At 37.5% G+C, this 18822-nt stretch overlaps 1 protein-coding gene across 2 annotated transcripts in view; it reads right to left on the reverse strand.

The window, feature by feature from the left end:
* LEO1 (LEO1 homolog, Paf1/RNA polymerase II complex component) overlaps window positions 1-18497 on the reverse strand; it is a 29521-nt gene extending 11024 nt beyond the window's left edge. Inside the window, exons 1-6 of one of the 2 annotated variants that reach the window (XM_079129938.1) lie at window positions 18033-18497; window positions 9082-9837; window positions 6388-6492; window positions 5597-5691; window positions 4667-4812; window positions 3821-3905 (exon numbers count right to left, since the gene is read on the reverse strand). In XM_079129938.1, coding sequence (XP_078986064.1) covers window positions 3821-3905; window positions 4667-4812; window positions 5597-5691; window positions 6388-6492; window positions 9082-9837; window positions 18033-18090 — 1245 coding nt within the window. In that variant the 5' untranslated portion in view covers window positions 18091-18497. The remainder of the gene's footprint in view (window positions 1-3820; window positions 3906-4666; window positions 4813-5596; window positions 5692-6387; window positions 6493-9081; window positions 9838-18032) is intronic. The other variant, XM_079129937.1, reaches the window with a different exon arrangement.
* Window positions 18498-18822: the final 325 nt, after the last annotated feature.

Below are 18822 nucleotides of genomic sequence, written 5' to 3' on the forward strand. Positions count from 1 at the left end.
AATTTCTGAGTTCCCCATAGCAGAAACAGAGCATTTGAGCAGATACTAAATCTCCAGCAGACCTGGGATAGTTTAAGAGTAACATAAGATTTATGAGGGAAGGAGATAAAACCTGAGCCATTAATGTCAAATTTAGAGCTAAGATCCTTATATAAAGTAAGTTGTCTCACAGAACTAAAAACTGTATAGAAATAAGACCAAAAAATTCTGCTAACTGGGGGCTAAGATTGTGGCTCAGTGGTAGAATGCTTGCCTAGTGTGTACGAGGCACTGGCTTCAATTCACAGCATCACATCAAATAAATAAATACAGGCTCATCAACAACTAATTAAAAAAAAAAATTCTGCTAACTAGCCCTACAAAATAGGGAAGCTCCCAATATATGGGTAAAGTTAAAAAAGTAACCTAAGAATATCAAAACCCCAGTGTGAATAGGTTGAGAGATTAACTTTATATTGCTGCATAGTGGGAAAACACCAGAAGGATTTAGAAAGTGATAAGCACTGTTAAAGAAATTAAAAATTCAGTTAGGTCGGGCACAGTGGCACATGCCTATAATCCCGGAAACTTGAGAGGCTGAGGCAGGAAGATGGGAAGTTCAACACCATCCTCAGTAACTTAGTGAGATCCTGTCTCAAAATAAAAAATAAGGTTGAGGATGTTACTCAGTGGTTAAGCCCCATGTGGAGTCAATCCCCAGACAAAAAAATGAAACAACCCAATGAGTCTTTCAGGAAAATACAGCACATTTAATGGATGCAATTTATTAATGATACATCCTGGAAACTCACTAAAATAACAGTAAAGAAAAACAAAGTGGTACACTTCAAGGATAAAAAGAATAAGAATGAAGATAGGAACAAAGAGAAAGCCAACATTTTGAAAACTGACCACACTTCCCTATTCCTCCACCATCAACCCTAAAAACAGCTGTTCCATTCCCACTTAGACATTTTGGATGCCCACTCTGCTAAATACCAATATCTTTGCAAATGTGTCCTAATGGTTTGCTTTCAGTTTTTCCCCTCCCTATTTATTCCTCACTAAATAAGCAAGTATAAAGTCAGCTGATTAAAGAACTCAGTGACACTCATGAATTAATTATGACGTCATATCTGAGATTTGTGTCAAAATAGTCTGCAGGATGCCAAGTGCAATGGCACATGGCTATAATCCCAGTGGCTCAGGGGGGAGGCAGGAAGATCACAAGTTCAAAGCTGGCCTCAGCAACTTAGTGAGGCTCTAAGCAATTTACTCTTTAACTTTGCTACCTACCTTCCCCAGATTTTTTTTTTTTTTTTTGTATCAGGCATTGAACCAGGGGATTTTAACCACTAGGCTACATCTCTGGCCCTTTTTTTATATTTTATTTTGAGACAGGGTCTTGCTAAATGGCTGAGGCTGGCTTTGAATTTGCAATCCTCCTGCCTCAGCCACCTGGGTTGCTGTGATTATAGGTGTGCGCCACTGTATCTAGTCACCAACTAACTCTTCTAAGACTGGTAAATCTAGTCTTAGATATCAATTAAGAAAGGAAGTGAAGCTAGGGTTGTGGCTCAGTGGTAGAGCACTTGCTTAGCAAGAGTGAGGCACTGGGTTTGATCCTCAGCACCACATAAAATAAATAAATAAAATAAAGGCATTGTGTCCAACTTCAATTAAATTTAAATATATATACATTTTAAAAAGAAAGGAAGGAAGGAAGGGTAGCAAGGTGCACACCTATAATCCCAGCAATTTGGGAAGCTGAGGCAGGAAGATCTCAAGTTCAAGACCATCCTGGAAAACTTCTTGAGATAAAAAGGGCTGGGGATGTAGCTCAGTCATAGTGCCCACTACCCCCGACTCCCACCCCAGTTCAATCCCCAGAACAAGGAAGGAAAAAGAGGAAAGGGGGGGGAGGGAGACACCATGGTTTTTTGTTTTAATCACACAACAAGGTTCTAAAAGACAGCCATCTACATTAAACACTGATATTTTGTACTCTGAAGCACTGAGGGTTTAGAGTAAGGTATTTATTTCCAAATTCTGAAGCCCATAATGGTATATATTATAGATACATTGATACTTGCTATTATATTATGACAGATACAAAAAAGGAAAAATGCAAAAATGAACAAATAGATAAAAACATAAGTAAATTTATATAAATGATGGAAACATTGAAAAGCAGAATAAAGTCAGAGGCATTAAAAGAGCCATTGGAGGGCTGTGGCTGTGGCTGAGTGATAGCATGCTTGCCTCGTGCATGTGGGGCACTGGGTTCGATCCTCAGGAACACATAAAAATAAATGAATAAATAAAGATACTGTGACCATCTACAAGTAAAACAAAAAAAAAAAATTTGAAAATAAGAGCCATGGGAAATTAATATTGTTAATCCCAAGTTAATACATACATATCCTCCAAAAAGATATTAACAGATGTGCTAATGGTAGAAGGGTGCTGGAGGGAAAACAGTACAAAACAAAAACGCCATCTAAGCAGTGGCTCTATTAATTGTGTGATCTTGAGCAAATCACTGGCATTGGTTTAATCTCTATTTTCTTATTTGATTTGTATTTCCATTAAGAAGAGAAACAGTGTCAGGCGCAGTGGTGCACACCTGTAAGCCTAGCAGCTGAGGCAGAAGGACTGTGAGTTCAAAACCAGCCTCAGCAACTTAGGGGATGTGGTTTAGGGGTTGAGTGACCCTGGTTCAATTCCCAGTACCAAAAAAAAAAAAAAAAAAAGAGAGAAAAAGGAAAAAAGAAGAGAAGCAGTGAAGACTCATTGAAAAGCTTGGGAAGCCCATACCCTTTGCTCAAGGTTATTTAGGTACTTATGGATCTACCACACTTGGATAGATGGTATTAGTAGAAATGTAAAACCTCAACTTCTGAATTCTAAAATGCCAAGTTGCCCCTTCTTAACACTGTAATACCATGTACAATCTCCCCTGGGAAATAAAAAATTTATGAGAAATCCTTCAGATTTAGGAATTTAAAATGCATAGCTCTACTTTCAGCATCACAGATTGAACTGCTTCTTTTTTCTTGGTACAACTCAGCCCTAACTTATCTATTTAAGCTCCATCCTCCTTGCTTAAAAGAAGATCAGAGGGCTTCCTTGGATAAAGGTAACCAGACAGTAGAAGGTATCAAAGAAAACGTTAAGGGGAATTTAGTAAAATAAAATTGTCTTTTCATAGATCAAGTGGAATGACTGAAAGCATACAAAGAAGAGAGAAAGCCATGTTAAGGAAGTGTTAGGTACTAGTAATACACTCTCCTTTCATTTATGATTTAACTATAAACAGCCTGAAGAATTTCCTCTTAAGGAAGTTGCTAAACTTTTACCCATAGTACATCAGAAGGTAGTTCTAAATAACTTAACTGTAGTACTACTAAACTGAAGGAAGCAGTCACCAAAAAGAAAATTATAAACTACTAACACTTTTACAAAAAAAAAGAATGTATTTTCTTCCTTAAAAAAATTCTGAAAAGGCAGACAATTCATTTGTTTGCTAGAACAAGAAACATAAAAAATAATAATAATAATAAAAACAAAAATAAATAAAAAACATCATTTTCAAAAGCTCAAGTTTCACCAGGCATATTGGTCATGGCCCATGCCTATAATCCCAGTTACTAGGGAGGTTGAGGCAGGAGGAACACAAGTTCAAGGCCAGGCTCAGCACTTTAGTGAAACCTTGTCTCAAAATAAAAAATAAAAAGGGCTGGGGATGTAGCTCAGTGGTAGAGTGCCCCTGGTACTGAGGTTCAACCCCAGTACCACCACCACCAACAAAAACAAAAAAGAGTAAAGTATGAAATGGTACCTTTAATTTTAACCTGGTTCTGCCTTCTTCATCCAGCATTTCCTCATCTTCAAATTCATCTTCATAATACTGAGGATCAAAAGGTCTAAAAATCGTTTTTTAAAGTAAACTATTAATCATATTTTATAAAGAATATTACAGTATATAATGATATATCCTATTAATATACACCATTGTATCCAAAAAAATCAAAATAAAATTTTTAAAATCATAATGGTCAAATGACTCCATGCTCAACTTAAAAAAGGAAGTATTCAAATTACCATACTTCTTAAAATTTGGAGTTAATTTATATTGTGTGAAATAAAGTAAAAGCATGGCTAAATGTTCAAAATATTTTTTATTCTTATGGAAGTTTTCCAAAGAATAGGCCACACTACTCTAGCTTTCCATATCATTTTGCTTAGGGGAAAAAACCATTTAAATCACACAAGAGGTCAAGTGTTAAATAGACTACCTATAATTAATGTTTAATTATCCTTAACTATTACCTTTTCTATATCGACAGTAGTTAATACATTGGATATTTGTAGTTTCTCTAACAAATTTCATCACTCTCAATTTCAGTTTTTTTAGGGCTCACTAATTTTAAAGTGTCTTGAAGAATTCTGATGCCTATTAATTCATAAGAAAGTATCAACTGTTAAACACACACAGGCATCAAAAGTCTTCCTCATCAGTAATCCATACTTTTTCTACATCAGGATGTTTGCTTTGTTATTTCAGAGATATACAACCAATTTTTCATTTCTGTCATTGGTCAACTCAATGTAAAGAAAGAAAAATATCAATTTTCTACATATTTCTATTCAACATCCAGAAAAAAATATTAATTAATTCCCTTACCTGGGCTCCACACTGAGAAAGTTGGGCAGTTTAACAAAATATAAGTCATTTCCTAAATCAGTGTTTACTTTGGGTATTTCTACTTCTATTCTGGTCTCAGGAATTGGTTCCTCCTCCTGTTGATCCTGAGGCAATCCATTTTCATCCTAGTGAAAGAGTCACAGAATTTTAGAGCTTTGGGGGAACCTTACTAACTTCCTAGTTGTCCTTCACATTTTATTCAGGTAAGCAAGAAATATTTTTGGACATCACTTTAGGGTAAAAGTAGTCCCTATCCCTATCCCTACTTAATTACCCCCAAAACACCTTAGGGGAAACAAAGCTATCAGTACAAGAAAAGTATTTCTTTTATGATAAATTTATCTTCCAAATATTCATCAACAAAGTGTGGCTAGGGTCACAGCTCAGTGGTAGAGTGCTCGTCAATCCTTAGTATTAGCCAAAAAAATTTTAAAAACCAGTATGAAAGTAATCATCCCTTCGATATGAAGTCACTCTAGCAATCAAAGTCAAAGATTATCAACATAGCAAATACTTCTTTACACGAGGCAAGAAAAACAAGTTAGTGAGTCTCAAGTTACAGGTCCTAGAAGACTTGCTCCCTAAGGCAAAGCACCACCTGATGTTGGGTGGTTATTTCTACTCCTCCTTAGAACCAAGAGTTTCCTAAATAACTTAACAAACTCATTTATTGATCACATTTTCATACTACAATTCATTTATCAACTTCTTCCTGAAGTAAGGGGGACCCTTCATCTCTGAATTTTTTGTTGTGGTTTCTTATTTGTTTTCTGGCAGTGCTGGGGATCAAACCTACAGGCATGCATGCTAGGCAAGCACTCCACTGCTGAACTACACCTCAGTCCACTTCTGAAACTTTTTACTAAATCTTGAATAAGGGGCTCCGTTCACATTAATTATTGTACTTACCACAGGCTGTCCTGGAGTAGGTGGTTTATCTTCTCCATCGCTCCCTGAAGATATATCATCTGCACCTCCAAATAGATCCATGGTTCCACTATTATCTTCAATGCACGAAGAAGAATGTACAGAATTAATATCTATAACTAAGATTTTTCAAAGCTGATCACTTTAACATATCCCCAAGGTTTTTAAACCAGCGCCAGAAAAATCACTCAAAACACAACTCTGAGACTGACTTTCAAAGATCTGACTAGTCTATGTATGGGAAGGGAAGGCAAAGCTGCATGAGAGGCATTTCTTTCTCCCTGTTTTCTGCACCCTTGTTTATCCACTTTTCCTTAACTCCTCAGGACACCAAATGTTTCCTCCTATCTAGATACTCATAACTGGGGCTTAAGCACTCTGTATACAGGCCTATTATCTACACAAGTTCTTCAAATTTCAAAATTGCATATTCGTGTCTATGCAGGACCCATTTTCATAAGAACATTATCTAGGTGTAGGCAAAAAAACAACAGTGATAATCTATATAAACCAATAAACAAAGGTATGGTACTAGAGGGAGCCAAAAAGCAGATTACTTGAAGTTGGGATCATAGAAGTTACATTTATTGATAATGACATGGTCTAGGACAAAGTCATTGAAAAAGAAGAGGCACAAGGAAGGTCAGGATATTGAAAGTTCATCTATATGAGAAAATCAGAAAAACTAAACTCCACCCACACATTCTCATGCAGTTAAAGGGAAAAAGAGGTATGGAAATACACATGCATATAAAAGAAATAATTAGAAGTACCTTTTGGCACTTCAGTGTCACTATCCGCTTCTGAATCAGATGCAATTGCATTCTTGCGTTTCATTCGTAAAACTTCATCTTCACTGTCACTGCCTCTTGCTGATTCTAAAAGAGTAGAATTAGAAATTCTGCATAATCCCAATTGCATCATAAATGTTGTTTTAAAAGTAACATTGGGAACATACAAACTATGGTACATCCACAAAATGGAACATGATTTAGCAATACATAACAACTATTGATACATGTAACAATTTGGATAAACCTCAAATCCGTTTTAGTGAAAGAAGCCAATATAAAAAGGGTATATTCCCTGTATGATTCCATTTATATGCCTTTTTCTGAGACAAAAAATATAGTGAGAGAACAGATCAGCAGGTGCCAGAGGGTAAGGGTTGGAGGACATGAGTTCAAAAGGGGCAGCAGGAGGGAGATTTTAGGATAACAGAACTGTTCTGTATTTTGACTGGTGGTGGCTTCACAAATCTATACATGTGTTAGTTAACACTAATAAAACTGTACACACAGGGCTGGGGTTGTGGCTCAGTGGCAGAGCACTTGCCTAGCACTCGGGAGACAATGGGTTCAATTCTCGGTACCACATATAAATAAATAAAATAAAGGTCCATGGCCAACTAAAAAAATCTTTTTTAAAAAAACAACAAAACTGTACACACAGACTGAAAAAAGGGCTGAGGGTGTATCTTAGTGTTAGTGCATTTTGCCTAGCCTGAGCAAGACCATGAGTTTGATCCATAGCATAGGGAAAAAAACAAACATATTTGTGTGTTTGTGTGTGTGTGTATGTGTGTGTGTAAATAAAATGAATGAAAATCAACTTTATATGATTTTTAAAAAGAAAATTTTAAAAAGGAACACTGGTTTCTATAAGTAGAAACACTTGGTAGGAATAAAAAAGAGCACTGAAATTTATGCTGGGCATGGTGGCACATGCCTGTAATCCCAGCAACTTGGAAGGCTGAGGCAGGAGGATCACAAGTTCAAAGCCAGTCTCAGCAATTTAATGAGGCCCTGTCTCAAAAATAAAAATAAAAATTTATATGACTCATTATAGAAGAAAAGCAATGTAAAATTATTAGGAAGGGGGGGAAAACCCACAAAAAAAATCACTTTCTGGCTGGTACAACTGTTTACCTAAAAAATTCGTGAAAATTCCTAAACCATTAGAGAACTACCAAGAGTTAAATAGAGAAGTAAGCTACACAATTCTCTTCTATCTGACCCAGTCTTGACTTTGTTTGCTTGTATTAAGGATGTACTGTACAAGTCTTAAAGATTCTGATAACAGTACAAATAATCTACTCTGAACTAGTTATTAAATATTAATATATGGCAGTCTGATATTCTACACAGACCTTTTTCTATCTATGGAAATATTCTGCCTTCTCTCTGATTTAAGGCAAAAATGTATGTGTTTTTCTTTTCTTTTTTTTTTTTTTTTTTGCAGTGCTGGGGATTGAACCCGGACCTTGTGCTTGACAGGCAAGCACTCTAACAACTGAGCTATATCCCCAGCCCATGTATGTGTTTTTTTTTAAAGGATTATTTTTTCTGTTTAGTTGTAGATAGACACAATACCTTTATTTATTTATTTTTATGTGGTGCTAAGAATTGAACCCAGTGCTTCATGTATGCTAGGCAAGCACTCTACCACTGAGTCCCAAAATGTGGTTTTCAATATTAGTGAGGTACGTGGTCCAGGGAGAAAGACGCTGTCACATTTAAGCTAAGATGGGATCCAACTGTAATTAATGTAGTTGATCACCTACAAAAATAAAGCAATCCAAATATTAGTTCAGAAAGACTTCAACCTAATTAAGTTCACTTTTATATAAAAGAAACATGATCTCTAAATATTTTTTATATTTTCGATGAAGATGTGTTAAACTGAGCATAAGAGACTAAATGATAATCATAAACAAAGATCCAGAAGCTAAAAAGTTAGGCTGCATATTTCCTGTAGTATTTAGGGAATGAGTGCCATGACCCCCACGCTTCATAGGGTAGGAATGCATGGGTCAAATAGGTATAATTCAATGACATCATCCACTGAGCTCATCAGTCATGTTTGCTTTTTCTACACATTATGCTCTCCAGGCAAATTCCTGATTAGTATAATTTGGCATCCACTATAGATTTGTCCCCAGGGAAATACTATACTCAGTGAGAAACCTGAAACAAATAATTTTGCAATTCTTTTTATAATTAGTTTCTTGTAAATTTGATTAGTTTGGAGTCTGATCACCTCTAGTTGATCAAATTCTGGATCTCAAAAATTTAAGTTGGAACAGTGCCCTTATCTCAGCACAACTAACTTATGGGGATATTTCAATGGTATTATCTTTCCCCCAGGAAAATCTAGTCTTACATAATGCATGCTCTTTATTTACCCATGGAAATGGATCCAACTCAGTTCATTATCTAGTTCCTCTAGCACTATACATCTCTCTAAGACTGTCTTTTTCTTCTTTTTTTTTTTTTAAACCTCTGTTCTATCATCAATGAATGGAAGGGTTAGAGATAGAATGGTTAGAGATAGAATAAATAGAAAGACCTAAAAGAAGCAAAATACATAGAATGAGGAAATGTCAAAATGGAGAGGCAGAAAGAAAAAAAGACTAATGATGGGAATGAAAGAAGAATGGGCCACTGCTGTTCTCATAAATGTATCACCTGATTTATGGTCCTGTTCCTCTTCATCATCTGAATGCCTGTGATCTTCATCTGAGGCCTGTGGCCTTTCATCCTCAGAATTTTGCATTTTCTCCTCATCGGACATCTGTGGTCGTTCATCATCATCAGAATTCTGTTTCTCATCATCATTATCAGAAGCTGCTGGCCGCTCGTCATCGGAATTAGCCTTTTCCTCCTCTGACAGCTGCTGTCTCTCATCATCAGAAAGCTGAGGCCTCTCCTCGTCATCTGTGTTCTGCATTTTCTCATCATCATCAGAGTTCTGCAGCTTATCTTCATCAGAACCTTGTGCCCTCTCCTCGTCATCAGAATTTTGTATCTTTTCATCATCCGACTGGTCACTTTTATCTTCTCTGTCCCATTTTTCATCATCTGAATGTGCTTTTTCAGAACCTTCAGCTTCTGAGTGATGGCTCCCTTCATCTGACCTATGACCTTCATCTTCATCATCATTATGGGCTTCTGATCCACTGTGCTGATCTACATCTGAGGGGTCATTGTCTTCATGGTCAGAACGCTCAGAGGCTTCTGATCTATTGTCTGACCTTTCAGAGTGATTATCACTGCCACTGTGATGAGAAGCTCCTTCATCCTCACTGTCATCTCCAAACAGTTCCTTATTACTTGGTTGTCCTGAATCACCTCTTTCATCTTGATCACTTTCACTTCCAGAGGCATTACTGCCAGAAGCAGCATTCTCTTGATCAGAATCTGAGTCAGATCCAGAATCAGAATCTATGATATAAACATAAAGTAACATCAGCAAGAAAGGGCAAAGAACTCCAAAAGTTCATTCCAACAAAACAGTCAGAAACTGGCAAAAATTGTTAGAATCAACTTTCTCAGTACTCTGGAGACTAACTAAAAGTTGGAGGAACCTGGGGAATGCTTAGTTAAGAAAAATTAGCTAAATCTTGGTAAGAAAAAGAAGAACTCTTGGTGTTTTAGCTTACCTGGTCCTGCTCCCTAGCTCAACACTGCCTTGAAGATAACAGCCCACATTTCTGGTACAGGTGCCACTACTGGAGGAAAGAGAATGGACCTCATTCACAAAGAATTGAAGTTGTTAGTTTTGACCCATCTGGTGGCTCCTTGAAGAACTGGCTCAAAGAGCCACCTTTATCTCATTTAACTTGAAACTCGCCCAGTGTCAACACAGCTATCTGGAGGTGTTTGACAAAAACATTAGCAGGCAAATGTACTAGTTGCCTCTGCCTGAGTCAATGGATGGCAGTTGGAGCAAATAGCAGACTAATCAAAAACCTTGGGAGGAAAGGGCTGTGCGCATAAAGAAAGAACCGAGAATCTAAGCTAAGCTCTCACCTCTTTTGGCTCTGCACAAGCAGGAAATGAAGGGAAAAGCAGGGTTGTAAACTGCCTGGCTGAGTGTTGAAAGCATGCCCCCAACATTCATACAGCCAATCTGCAAAATTCAGGAGGTTTTTGGTGGGTCTTAGGCAATTAAGAAAATTCTGATCCAAACACTACTGACCACTAAGGAACAGAAGAGAAACTTCAGTGGTCACATACATTAAAATGTACAGATTTCACAAAATTGGTTAAAAAGAACCACTAAATAATTAAACAACTGCTATAATAAACAGCAACAAAAGACCCAAGGGAGAAGGGAGAATGAGACTGCTTGAGTCATCATATTTTAATATACAAAATACCTAGTTTCAATCAAAATGATAAGACATACAAAGAAACAAAGGGGAATGGCCCATACATAGGAAAAAGGTTAGAAACTGTCCCTGAAAACAAAAAATCCTTTCCCTGAAGAACAGATATGAAAATGATATGTTACCAAACAGAATATCAATAGACATAACTATGAAAAATACCTAAACTGACATTCTGGAGTTGAAAAGTACAATAATTAAAATGAAAAAGTAACTAGGGAGGCTCAAGCAGAAAGACAATAGGCAATGCAGATTAGTCAGCCTAAGAAACAGAAAAACAATGAACAAAGCCTAAAAGACTTGTAGAAAAAAAAATTGTACAAGGACACAAAGTACAAGAACATATGCATAGGGCTGGGGATATAGCTCAGTTTGTAGAGTGCTTGCCTTGCAAGCACATGGCCTTGGGTTCAATCCCCAGCATGACAAAAAAAAAAAAAAAAAAAAGAACATATGCATAAAGAAATCCCAGAAGAAGAAGGAGAAAGAGGTAGAGAGAATATTTGAAGAAATGATGGCTGAAATTTTCCCTAATTTAATGAAAAAATATAAATCTAGATTTCCAAGAGGTTGAATGAATACCAACTAGGATAAACTTAAAAGATCCACACCCAGCCATATCATTATCAAAATGCCAAAGACAAAGACAGAACCTCAAAAGCATCAAAAGAGACGTAAACTATCTTGTACAAGAGATCCCTAACAAGGATAACATCTGATTTCTCATCAGCAACTGTGAAAGCCAGAAGGCATCCATTGAATGACATATTCCAAGTGCTGACATAAAAAGTATTGATGAGGGGGCTGGGGTTGTGGCTCAGCCTTGCCTAGTACATGTGAGGCACAGGTTTGATCCTCAGCACCACATAAAAATAAATAAATAAAATAAAGGGTTTTTTTTTTAAAGTATTGATGAGGACAACAATAAATAGAACCACTGTACATTGCTGGGGATAATGTAAAATGGTTCAGCCACAGGCTGGGCATATAGCTCAGTGGTTGAGCACTTGCCTAGCATGCTCTAGGTCCTGGGTTAAATTCCTGGTACCACGCAAAAAAAAAAAAAAAAAGAAAGAAAGAAAGGTTTAACCACTATAGAGACAAAGAAAGGAAGAAAGAAAAAAGAAAAGAAAGAAAGAAAGGTTAAACCACCATAGAGACAAAGAAAGGAAGAAGGAAAAAAGAAAAGAAAGGTTTAACCACTATAGAGAACAGGTTGTGGGCTGGGGATACAGCTCAGTTGGTAGAGTGCTTGCTTCACATGCACAAAGCCCTGGATTCAGTCCCCAGCACCACGGGGGGAATAAAAAGAACAGCTTGGTCATTCCTGAGAGTTAAGCAAAGAATTACCTTATAACCCACAATTCTAATCCTATCCAAAAGAATTGAAAACAGGCACTCAAACAAATGCTTATAGATGAAGGTCCAAGGCAGCACTATTCAAATGACCAAAAGATAGAAACAGCCCAATGTCCATTAACAAATGAGTGCTTTAACAAATTTGGGATATCTATGTATAATGGAATATCATTTGGCCATTAAAAAGGAAGGGTGGTGGCTAGGAACATAGCTCAGTGGTACAGCATTTGCCCAGCATACTCAAGGCCCTGGGTTCAATCCCTCCCATTTCAAACAATTAAAAACAGAAAAAAGGAATGAGGTACTGATATACACTACAATGCTTCTTAAACAGTATGCTAAGTGAAAGAAGGCAAACACAAAAGTTCACATTATGTGGTTCCATTTATATGAAATTTTCAGAATAAGTAAATATAGATACAAAAGTAGATAGACAGGGACAGGGTTAGGGGAAGGAGCAAATGAGTGAAGTGCTTAATAGGCACAAGGCTTTCTTTTGGGGTGATGAAAACATTTTGGAACTAGAAGAGGTGGTAGTTATAAATGTTATAAATGTTCAAAATACAACTGAATTCTTCACCTTAAATGACTAATTTTATTATGTGCATTTGTCCTCAATAAAAACAAACTTTTGAAAAAATTAAGACATTCTCAGATAAACAAAAACTGAGAGTCTGACCAGGTGTGGTGGCATGCGCCTGCAATCCCAGTGACTTGGGAAGCTGAGGCAGGAGGATGGCAAGTTGGAGGTCAATCTGGGAAACACTTGGTGAGACCAGTCTTAAATTTTAAAAATTTTCTTAAAAGAGATGGGGATGTAAGCCTAGTGGTAGGGAATCTCTGGGTTCAATCCCTAGTACTGGGGGGCAGGGGAAGCAAAATGGCAAAAGTCCTTATCACTAATTACTTCTTTAAATGCAAAGGATTAAACTCTTCAATTAAAAAGCTGAAATTAGCATAATAGATTGAAAGTAATCTGAACGCGCGCGCACGCTATATACAAGAGGCTTACTTTTGAACTAAACACTTGGGGCTGTAGCTCAGGGGGCTGGGGCTGTAGCTCAGTGGTACATTGCTGGCCTAGCATGTGTGAGGCACTGGGTTCGACCCTCAGCACCACATAAAAGTAAATAAATAAATAAATAATAAAATTTAAATCTAAAAAAGGAAAGTGAATGAAAGGAAGAAGATATCCCATGTAAATAGTAACCAAAAGAGAGCTCTGACTGCTATACTAATATTAGACAAAATAGACATTAAGGCAAAAATTGTTACAAGTGACAAAAAGTGTTACAAAATAATAAAAGGGTTAATCTATCATGAGATGTAATAATTATACATAACCTAAAAACAAAACCCAACAGAATTAAGGGGAGATGTAGACTGACATAATAGTTGGGAGACTTCAATATCTTTTCAATAACAGAGCAAGCAAACAAAAGGTCAATAAAGAAATAGAGGATTTGAACAACTCTAAATCAACTACACATACTAAGTAATTAGTGATAAGGACATACTAGGACACTCTACCCAATAAGGGCAGAATATACATTTTTTTCCCAACTTCATATAGAACATTCTCAGGACAGACCTCATTAAGTCTCATTAACAAAACAAGTCTCATTAAGTTTGTTTTGTTTCTTAGTAAACTGTGTGTGTGTGTGTGTGTGTGTGTGTGATTTCTGTTTTGTTTTGATACTGGAGATTGAACTAGGGTGATCTGCCACTGAGCTATATCCCCAGTCCTTTTATTTTATTTTGAGACAGAGTCTAAGTTGCCATGGCTGGCCTTGAACTTGCAATCCTCCTGCCTCACTGGGATTACAAGTGTGCACCACTGCACCTGGCTTAGTGAATTTTAAAAGACTGAAATCTGTTCTCTGATTACAATGGAAGGCAACTAAAAATCAAAACAGAAAGAAATAAAATTCACAAATACATAGGAATTAGACAACACAAAAACCATTGAGAACTTAAAGAAGGAATCACAAGGGAAATTAGAAAATATTGGCGAAGCATGAAAATGAAAACACAGCATATCAACACATAAGTGATACAGAAAAGGCAGGACTCTAAGGAAAATTTATAACTGTAAATACCTACATTAAAACTCTCAAATCAATAACCTTAGGAGTCAGAAAAATAAAACTAAACCCAAAACAAACAGAAGAAATGAAATAATGAAGATTAGTGCAGAGATAAATGAAACAGAGAACAGAAAAACAAGGGAAAGAAATCAATGAAAAATCAACGAGACCAAAAGTTTGTTCTTAGAAAACATCAACAAAATTGGCAAACCTTTAGCCAGACTGACCAAAAAAAAAAAAAAAAAAAAAAAAGGCAGAAGGCTCAAATTACTAAAATAAAGAATGAAAATGAGGACATCACTGACCTTACAAAAATAATGACTATAAGAGAATTCTATAAACAATTATATGCCACTAAACTAGAAAACTTAAATGAAATAGATTAATTCCCCAATACACAGAAACTGTCACAACTGATTCAATATGAAATAGAAAATCTAAATAGAACAAGTAGTTTGAATCAGTAACAGGAAGTCTTCCTACAAAGAAAAGCCTAGGACCAGATGGCTTTACTGGCAAATTCTATCAAAGGCTTAAAGAAGAATTAACACCTATCTCTCTCAAACTCTGCCAAAAAACTGAAGTGAAGGCAACACTTCCTAACTCATTCCTGATGCCAAAGCTAGACTAAGACGTCATTAAGAAAACTACAGCCAAATATCCCTTGAGAATACTGCTGCTAACCCCAGCGCCTCGGATTTAAAAAAAAAAAAAAGAATACAGCTGCTAAAATTAATTTTAAAATATGAGCAAATCAAATCCAAAAGCATATTATAAGAATATACACAGTAACTAAGTGGGATATAGTTTAGCATCATAATGGTGTTTTAACATCTTAAAATCAATTAAAGTGAAACATTATATCAAGAGTGAAGAAAAAATCATGGAATTAATAAAAAAAAATTTTTGTCTGCATTTTAAGTGATGCAAAAAAAAAAAAATCTGATAAAATTGAACACTCTTTCATGATAAAGCCACTCAACAAATAGGAATAGAAGGGAACTTTCTCAAACTGATAAAGAGTACCTACAAAAATCCCACAGCTAAAATCATGGTAATGATGAAACCTAAATGCTTGGCTGGGGTTGTATCTCAGTGGTGGAGTACTACCTAGCAAGCATGAGGCACTGGGTTCGATCCTCTGCACCACATAAAAAATAAATTAAAAAAGAAAGAAAATCCTAAATGCTTTCTAAGGTCAGGAACAAAACAATAATTTCTACTTTCACCACTCCTGTTCAATGTTGTGCAAAAAATACTAGCCAGGGCAATTAGGCAGGAAAAAGAAACAAAAGATAACCAAATTAGAAAGAAGTACAACTATTCACAGATGACATGATCTTTCATGTAGAAAATCCTAAAAATTCACCAAAAAAAAAAACCAAAAAAAACTACTATACCTAATACATTCTTATAGGGATATAAGATCAATAAACAAAAATCGCTTGTATTTCTATACACTAACAACAAACAATCTGAAATAAAATTAAGAAAACAATTACACTTGTAATAATATGAATACTAACAATAAATCAGGCATAGTGGTGCATGCCTGTAATCCCAACAATTCACAATGCTGAGGCAGGAGGATTGTTAAATTTGAGGACAACCTCAGCAACTTAGATCCAGTCTCAAAATAAAAAGGGTTGGGGATTTAGCTCGATGTTAGAGTGCCCTGGGTTCAATCCCTAATACTACTTGAACAAACAGTTTCATAAATTTAATTTGGGAAGTACAGTATTTATACAACAAAAATTACAAAACACTGTTGAAAGAAATTAAACACTTGGCACATTCACACAAGAAACACACTGGGTTTAGTCCATCAGGCTCAGTGGCACTCACCTGTAATCACAGTGGTTCAGGAGGCTGAGACAGGATTCAGAGTTCAAAGCCAGCCTCAGCAATGGTGAGGCACTAAGCAACTCAGTGAGACCCTGTCTCTAAATAAAATACAAATAGGGGAATGTGGCTCAGTGGTTGAATGCCTGCCCCTGAGTTCTATCTTGGTACCCAAAAAAGTATACACACTGGGCTTAGATGGGAATCCTACCCATTGTTATGATGAGAAACTTGTCAGATGTATTTATTTTCCACAGCTCTTACAGCCCAGAGAAATGAAATATGCTAGGCATCAGAAGAATTACCCCATTACAGCCATATTATCTTCAGGACCAACAGCAACCTTCAAGGACAGCACACCAGAATTGGAAGTAAATCCTAGAAAATTCATTTATATAATAGTAAGACAGAAGAAAGTTTCAATGGACTTACAAGAAAGTTCAAAACTTTTTATTTAAATAAAAAAACATGAAATCCAGGACTGGAAATGTATCTCAGTGGTAGAATGCTTGCCAGGGCATAAGGCCCTGGCTTGGAGCCTCAGTACAGAAAAAGTAAAAAAATAAATAAATAAACAAAAGAAGAAGAAAAAAGAAAAAAATGAAACCCAGGAAACCAACCAGCTTTACATATTGCTTCCTTTTATACGGTGTTTGCAACGGGAAATTGCAGGGTACACCTTATTAAATGATTGCTTCTACCCATTCAATTATTTATCAAATATGCAGTAAGCATTAATGTAAGCTAAGAGGGAGACTACAGCACTTAGCAATGTAACTAGAATATGATATAAATCAAAAAAACATTTATTCACTGTATAAACAATCTTGTGGAAGTTACGAGAGAGTTCACATAGAACTGTGAAGGAATGTCCACAAGAAAAAACGAGGGGAAAAAATTAAAATATTAGCAAAAGTAATGAAACAAGACTTAGTATATGGGGCTCTGTTCTTCCATACTTCCTAACGAATCTCCTGGATATCCGTCTGAGTAGAGCCCTAACATCAGAATTCAGTTCTCTGTACCTCCACCTAGTGCTCCCTTCACTACAATTTATAAGTCATGAATAAGTGAAGTTGAAGAAAATGAACAAGTGTGTGTTGGGGCGGGGGGTGCAAAAACAATGCACTTTGCTAAGGAAAAAATACATAGGTAAACTACTTTCAGCAGGGAGGGTTGCAAGAATTCTGAACTTGGTCTTGGGCCCTTTTTCACTTCAAAATGCTTCTATTCATATTTCAAAACCAAATACCCACAATTTCTGTGCCAAAAATACTTCCATCCACCATAAACATTCATTCATTCATTCATTTCATCAGCAAATCTGTCATCACTCCTCTCCAAACACAGAACCAATATGCTCCCCAAAATTAACGTCACAAACTCAGGAAATTCTGCTGTTTCTACAGACTCTCCAAAGGTACCCTATTTCCCGTGCGTAACTCCTATGCGTAGCTCCATCCTGATACCCTTCCCAGACCCCTCGTGCTCCTCATCACGCCATGCTCGGGTTTTACTCAAGAGGGGAGTTTGGGCCCCTCTGTAAACTCGTCTACCTCATGTCCATATTCCTAAGCATCTCATTTACATTCATTCACAAACAGCCCTTACTCTGAGCTGGCCTGTGCAAGGCAGGACAGATCAAGACCCTAAAGTTCTTCCCTGGGCTGCGTAGGCTCGCCCGAGCCCCCCTCCATCACTGCCCCGAGCCCTCTACTCCCCACGATCCCAGGCACCGCATGCTCCAAAGTCACTCAGAACCTCGAGGCGCAGACTCTGCGTTTGTCTCTTCATCCCCGCCCGCCTGGAGAGGGTGGCACCGCCAGGAGTGCAGGGGGCGCTGAGGCAGGAGTGGAGGAAGCGCCTCCATGCTGGCGGCACCCCAGCCTCCGCAGACCGGAACTGGACGGCTGTGGGTCTCCCACCGCTCACCCCTCCTCCGAAGCCCAGCCGATCCCACCTTTACGCTCGGCATCGCTTTCGGCGTCGCTCCCGAAGAGATCCTCCATATCCGCCATTGCCGGGCACCTCCACTGCTGCCTCAGCTGGGGGCGGCTCCGCGCCTGTCTTTACGACACGGAACCAACGAAACGCGACAGTGTCGCAAAGATTTGCTTAATAGACTCCTTTCCTTCTGTGACCTAGTTTTCGCGTCCGCAGGGTAGGCAAGCTCCGCCCTTTCGTCAGTATCTGTTCTTACGGGCGAGGATTCTTGCTCCCGCGGGGCGGCCGGGTTTCCGGGCGCCTCCGGAGTGGGTGGTGTTTGGGGTACTCGGGAGAAGGGCCTCGGTCTGGGTTAAACCTACTACTCGCGCGGGCCTGAAGCCCTTGCTTCCATTCTCATCAGCGGCTTTCAAATTTCGCTGGTCTCAGAACTCTTCTATCCTCTTTAAAGTTGGAAGTGTCCAAAGGCCTTTTTGCTATGTGGGTTATAGCTATTGATATTTACCATAGTAATTGAAGCAGAAATATTTTAAGTATTTATTTAAAAATATACGTAGCACGCCTGTAATCTTATGGACTGGGGAAGCTGAGGCAGGAGGTTCAAGTTCGAGACCAGCCTAAGCAATTAAGCGAGACCCTGTTTCAAAATTTAAAAAGTACAAGTGGTAGGGTGCCTTGGGGTTCAATCCCTACACCACAAAATAAGCAAATATGTTAACAAATTGCTTTTTAAGCTTTGAATGACTACTATCTTTTCTTTAAAAAAAAAAAAAGAAGAGTGGAATTGCTTTACAGATTTGAAATTG

Source organism: Sciurus vulgaris (assembly GCF_902686455.1).
Source record: "Sciurus vulgaris genome assembly, chromosome: 2".
Classification (NCBI taxonomy): domain Eukaryota; kingdom Metazoa; phylum Chordata; class Mammalia; order Rodentia; family Sciuridae; genus Sciurus; species Sciurus vulgaris.